Source organism: Bacillus rossius (genome assembly GCF_032445375.1).
Source record: "Bacillus rossius redtenbacheri isolate Brsri chromosome 4 unlocalized genomic scaffold, Brsri_v3 Brsri_v3_scf4_2, whole genome shotgun sequence".
NCBI lineage: Eukaryota > Metazoa > Arthropoda > Insecta > Phasmatodea > Bacillidae > Bacillus > Bacillus rossius.
In genome coordinates this window covers 34,056,361-34,063,052 of record NW_026962011.1, presented here as the reverse complement: position 1 = coordinate 34,063,052, position 6,692 = coordinate 34,056,361, and the positions used below count along the sequence as shown (strand labels likewise).

Genomic DNA, 6,692 nt, shown 5'->3' with positions numbered 1-6,692 from the left:
TTCCTCCGGTCACATGGGCGAACCGAACCCTGAGACCCACGCAGTTTAATATGGACTCAATTATTACAGGTAGGCAGACTGAGGGGTGTCAACATTTTAAATTGTTTTCAAAACAATGTTCTTTGTTACAGAAAATTCTCTTTCAAACAAACTGATATAGCTCAAATGAATGAGATGTAAAATATTATGACTGCAAACAAAAACTTTCAAAATCTGGTTTTTATATTGTTTTAAGAATATTTATATATAAATTGAAATAAGAACATTACAAATTATTTCCACATATTAAACTGTCTTCAATTTCATATGAACGAACAAAACAGTTGGCTTTAAATAAAATATTAAGCTTGATCTCACCATAATAATAAATATAACAGGATTCAAAATTGAATAGGTAGTGTTTGCAGATAGTTTGACGTCGTCCCGACCATGGCCTCTAAGCCCGTGCTCTCACCGCTAGTACACCAGATCCCGTTTTCGGAGCGCACCCCTAGCCCGGCGGCAATGAGTCAGGCGAGCGCCTCGGGCGTGACCCCACTAGACTCAAATATTTCAGGGCACGAAACCCCGGTGGCTCGACCCCATAAAACAATTAAGGAACAAGACATTAGGACACAATTATTAATTTACAGGCATTAAACAAGTGCATCGTAGCGACTCCGTGCGAGCACCTCACGCACGGAGTGGATAAAGAACCTCATTACCAGTCAACGCGGCCACTGGCCTTAATTAAAGTGCCTGTGACATTTATCGAGTTAGATTAGGAGAAATCCAACTAAAGCAGTTCACAGTGAGACAAGTCGGTTACATTATCATTACAGTCAATATTTACAGATTTAGCCTTTGCAGCATGTTCTATAAGATGTCACTGACTGTCCTGATCATATGCTAATTTTTGACTTGCGGAATGCTCTCAACACGAGCGGAAGCCCGTTCCTTATCTGAGTAATGACACAATGAATCCCACTTAGGGCGCGGTTACACGGGAGTCTGAACTACTTCAGGTGAACATGTTCAGCTGTTGAGTGCGGTTACACACAGTCTGAACATGTTTCGTTCGAGGCCATTTCCCATTTAACTTAAACAGGTTGGCAAAGTAGTTCAGATCGACATATCTTCTACATTAGCCTCTGATTGGCTGTTTAGAATATAAACAGTCCTTTGCAGATATCCAAGATGGAAAGTATCCTGGCACAAGTAGAGTAATATTTTACCGAATGCTAAAAAAAAAACAGGTAATTATATTACTTTTTTTTAATTGATCCTGACATGAATTATCTTATAACTGAGATAGGTACTCTCGCTCAAAAATAATAAAAAATAAGTTTATAAAAATTTACTGTGTATGTTGTTTGAATTCCCGATATGTAAAAAAAAATATTGAGTAATATGAAAACACATTAAATTTCTGCTGATAATACTGTATAAACAAGTGAGAAAATCCCGCGTTTTCTGGATACAAAATAGAGAAGTAGAAAAACAGTCATTCGTTGACAGTAGACAATCGGTTTTAGAGCTGAACACACTTTTCAGCAACTACCGTGTAACCGTACACTTTCGCGTTTGTAAACGTGTTTACTTAAACATGTTCATCTGAAGTAGTTCAGTGTCCCGTGTAACCGCACCCTTATTTACATTCTGCAGTTGGCGCCATCTATTGGCTCCGGGTGCATCACCATCTTACAGGATACCAGCTTAAGCATAGAGATTAGGTAAAAAATACCCTGCGGTGTCAGGGCAGCTATGTTTATTTTTTTTATTTATTATAAAATAGATAATCCGAAACAAAAAATCAAGTAAGCTTAAATTTCCTTTCGAAAAGTAAACGATTTGTTATGTTGATAGGTTTCCGATAAATCACACAGATCACTGATTTTCATAGAAATTAATTGTTAGGAATAGCATTGAGTTGTGACTCTTTATCTTACTTGCTTTTGTGGACTATGGTTACAAGAATGATTGTATGCTCGTTGGTTACAAGTGTCCTATCAAAAAAGTGAGAAATATGTAAGGGTTTGGATTATTTATTATTGTGGACAAATATTAATGGGTTGCGGGATAAAATACGCTAATTAATTAGTGTCGCAGTAGTAACTATTATTAATAAGTATGTATTATAACATCGAAGTACAATTTGATGCCACAATGGATTGCTAGTCAACAATGATTATTTCCAAGGATTATCCACCTAAACGGATTATTTCTTTGTGTAAATGGTACTAAGTTTGAAGTGTTTTAAAGACGCTGGACATTATTCGTCTTTGTACTACCTCATAAGGATGATTCATTTTAAAAGCAGGACCAAGTTTTATCCACGAACAAATGAAGAGATTGTGAGATTGCATGTCCCCGACGATAAAGTAAAGTGGGATGTTACTTGGACGGAGTACGCGCCTCCGTCGTACACCTCAGATAACATTAGAAATCAGACATGGGCTGATCCACCAATAGGAGCCGAAGGTTTTAATCCCAAATGGAACGAAATTGATGGCAACGTGAACAGAGAAAGTCATCAAGGAATGTATAAAATACTAAATGGTGTACCTTTGAACATCGTTGGCCGAACTGGTCTGTGTGGGCGCGGGTTGTTGGGACGGTGGGGTCCGAATCATGCTGCTGATCCTATCGTTACCAGGTGGAAAAGAAACACTTCTAATAATCGGGAGCTACACAGTGTCTCGCAGAAACATGTTCTCCAGTTTGTAGGCATTCAGAGGCGGGACACCAGAGAGTGGGCTTTACCAGGTGGCATGGTTGACCCTGGTGAGCAAGTAACCACCACGTTAAAGAGGGAATTCATGGAAGAAGCTCTTAACTCATTAGGTTCAAGGTCTGCTATTCAGTCTGAAAAAATGATTGATGAATTTTTTGCTGGTGGTAAGGTTATATTCAAAGGTTACGTGGATGACCATCGCAACACAGACAATGCGTGGATTGAAACTGTTGCTTCGAACTTTCATGATGAGCAAGGCACGTGTGTTGGTGTTCTGCCATTCTGCGCTGGCGATGATGCAGTTAATGTAAGGTGGATGGACGTGGACAGAAACCTTTCTTTGTATGCAAGCCACATTGATTTAATTCATAGAGTGGCCGAATTACACAACTGTCATTGGTGATTGCATGTGAAGTGAAAGATGTTTAGTTTTTATACATTATAAAAAGTTGTAACAAAGAAGCGTATTTGTAACTTAGTTAGTTTGAGGGCCTTTATTGTTGGTCTTGCATCACTCAAAATAAATTAAATTCTTTCATTATTATTCAACTTATCTTAATTCATGATTATATTCCAGGATCTTTCGACGTACTTAATTAAAACGGCAAGCATCACATACCACAGGATCAATCTATACAGGATCATTCTATCAGGATCAAGGGATGAACTTGTATACTTGATACTGAACTTTAACCGTATGCTGGCTTAAGCCGCTTCTACAATTCATGCCAAAATTAAAATGTTTGTGCTCTGACAAAAAATTAGTACCATTGCATACTAAAATTTGTGGACTGCCACATTAGGCTATTAATTACGTGACTAGATTATACAAATTGTACAGTTTCCATGGTGCACAAAATAACCTAATCATCAGTAGCTTGTACATGAGCAGCTATTATTGGTAAATATGTAGTGTACGGATTATCGTCAAAATTTTGGTAAATATGTACAGTTGCGGTAGATGCCAAAAAAAATGATAAAAATCTGAAAAAACTTTTATTCTGTGCTCTTTCACTTCCTCTTTTCAAATCAACCGGCGGAGGTAAGAAATTCCAAATACTTTAGGAGATATCGAATTTTTAAATTTCATCATATGTAGAGTCGCGGTAGATGCAAAAAAAAATGCTAAAAATCTGAAAATACTTTTATTCTGTGCTCTTTCACTTCCTCTTTTCAAATCAACCGGCGGAGGTAAGAAATTCCAAATACTTTAGGAGATATCGAATTTTTTAATTTTCATCACAATACCTGCGTAGTATGCGGCGATCACCATTGTTTCTTGTCATAGATAATAAGGTTTCTTGTTTACGAGTATCATGTTTCTTATTGGACAATTTTGTCACGTGACTGTTCCGTGATTGGCCAGTATTCAAATGAACCAATATGTGATTATTTATTCCGTGATTGGTCAGTATTCAAATGAACCAATACGTGACTATTTATTCATTTATTGTTCAAAACGATGTTTAATTAATCGGTCAACTTCTGCAGTGAACGACTACATCATTTCCTTATAGTGGCAAAGGAAATGTACCCGCCTCCAACTTAGGTGAGTTTTTAACGTTTCTAATTTTAAAGTATTATTTTTTTATTTGGATATTGTTGCGCAAGTATTAAGTAAAATAAATTACGTGAGTTGTTAATGTTCATCATTTGTCCGGGTTTTGTTAGGTCAGGTCAGTTACATTATAAATAATTTAAAACTAAAGAACCATTAAATTAAATTCACATTATTTTTAATGTCCGCTTAGTTTGAAAGTATTTATAATGTAACTGACCTGACCTAATTGACCATTTTATTAATTACGCATTCACTAACACACGTCAAAATAAAAAATGGCGACGTTCGAAGGGTTAAACGGGCGTTGTATTGCTAAATTAAAAAATTTGATATCTCATAAAGTATTTGGAATTTCTTATCTCCGCCGGTTGATTTCAAAAGAGGAAGTGAAAGAGCATAGAATAAAAGTATTTTCGGATTGTTAGCATTTTTTTCCGCATGAATATGCAGGTATTGTGATGAAAATTAAAAAATTCGATATCTCCAAAAGTAGTTGGAATTTCTTATCTCCGCCGGTTGATTTGAAAAGAGGAAGTGAAAGAGCACAGAATAAAAGTGTTTTCGGATTTTTAGCATTTTTTTTGGCATCTACCGCGACTGTACATATTTACCAAAATTTTTTTTAAAAATCTGAAATAACTTTCATTATATGCTCTTTTACGTCCTCTTTTCATTACAGCCTGCGGAGATAAGAAATTCCAATTACTTTTGGAGATATCAAATTTTAAAATTTTAATCACTATACCTGTTCATTCACACAGCATTCACCATAGTTTTTTGTTTACGAGTATCAATTGTTTTTTATTGGATAATGTTGTAACGTGATAGTTCGCGATAGGCCAATATTCAAATGAACCAATAGGTGATGATTTATTCATTTATTGTTCAAAATGATTGTTGCGCGTAAAAAAAAAATTACATTCGTTCCTACTGTTAATCCTTTGTTCCGGTTTGTTAGGTTAGGTCAGCTACATTATAAATACTTTAAAACTAAAGAACCATTAAAATTAATTTTATTATTTTTAATGTCCGTTCAGTTTCAAAGTATTTATATTGTAGCTGACCTGACCTAATCTACCTTTGTCCCGTTTTGTTAGGTCAGGTCAGTTACATTATAAATACTTAAAACTACAAGTAAAATTAATTGATATTATTTTTAGTTTCTATTTATTTTGAAGTATTTTAAATGTAACTAACCTTACCTAATGGAAAATTTCTGTTATTTAGGCATTCACGCGCACACGGCAAAACATAAAATGACGGCGGTCAAATGATTACATAGGTCTTGTATTGCAAAATAAGAACGGCGATATCTCCAATAGTAATTGGAATTTCTTATCTCCGCAGGCTGTAATGAAAAGAGGACGTAAAAGAGCATATAATAAACGTTATTTCAGATTTAAAATTTTTTTTTTGACGATAATCCGTACACTACATTTTTACCCTATTATTTATTTCTGTATTTGTTATAAGAATTAATTTCTATATTTATTCACACATGTAATATATTTTCGAAAATTATGTTTATGAATAAATATTCACTTTCTGTGTTGTTACCAAACCCATGTAAAATCTGCCATTCATGTGATGGGTTCGTATAATTTGTAATTGCCAGCACGCTTAGAGCTGATAACTACGCTGACAAGATTTGAAGCTTATCAATCTGTTCCGCACGACTGCTTTTCATATCAGTTGCTCATCAAGCCAGGGCAAATACTCCTTTTAATTTTTTTCAGTTGTTTGGTGTCATTGACAGCGAGGTAATTTGAGATGAATAAACTGACTGTTTGAATTAAAACTGTGGAAAGAACCTGCCATTTTATATAATAAGGAACCACTGCACCATTTGCTTTAAGTTATTTCAGAAACAGGAAATCAACTTAGCAAACCTGGGATCCAAACCTATGTCCTCTGGAATCAGGTGGCCACCTGAACAGGAAAATTGTTAAACCTTGAATTAGATGGGTAAATTCTTGGTCCAGGGAAAACCATGAATTGTTAAATGCCATCAGAAGTTGTTTGTTTGTCTAGCAAGTTGAAAAGAGCTTCGTAAAATTAAATTTGCTTGCCATCCCTACAAACTGCGTCACTTAAGACTATTTATAAGTGCTTTTTAGTGACGAACCTCTGCTGTGGATGTGAGGAACGAGACACGTGTTTAAATCAAACTATGGGTTTTTGGTGATTAGCTTTAGTGGAAGGATGTCACAACTTTTTTTTTACAATACAAAAACTTCTATACTAAGTATGTTAAGAAAATAAATTTTTATCACAGAAGTAATGTAGCATTACAGGAATACTTAATGTAATATTCAATAGTTTATAATTAATATTAACTGATGCAACAGACATTGTTGGCTAAGTTACATATATTTTTAATAATGTATTAACATTTAATGAAATTAATTTTTATGGCAC

At 35.0% G+C, this 6,692-nt stretch overlaps 1 protein-coding gene across 1 annotated transcript; it reads left to right on the top strand.

The window, feature by feature from the left end:
* The first annotated feature begins 2,105 nt into the window (after positions 1-2,105).
* On the top strand, positions 2,106-3,257 carry LOC134542422 (ADP-ribose pyrophosphatase, mitochondrial). Its single transcript, XM_063386640.1, has one exon. The coding sequence runs from the start codon at positions 2,214-2,216 to the stop codon at positions 3,114-3,116; it is 903 nt and encodes a 300-aa protein (XP_063242710.1). The 5' UTR covers positions 2,106-2,213; the 3' UTR covers positions 3,117-3,257.
* Positions 3,258-6,692: the final 3,435 nt, after the last annotated feature.

What these genes read in the sequence shown, in the direction of transcription:
- LOC134542422 (XM_063386640.1), top strand. Translation starts at nt 2,214, where the DNA reads ATGGTACTAAGTTTGAAGTGTTTTAAAGACGCTGGACATTATTCGTCT.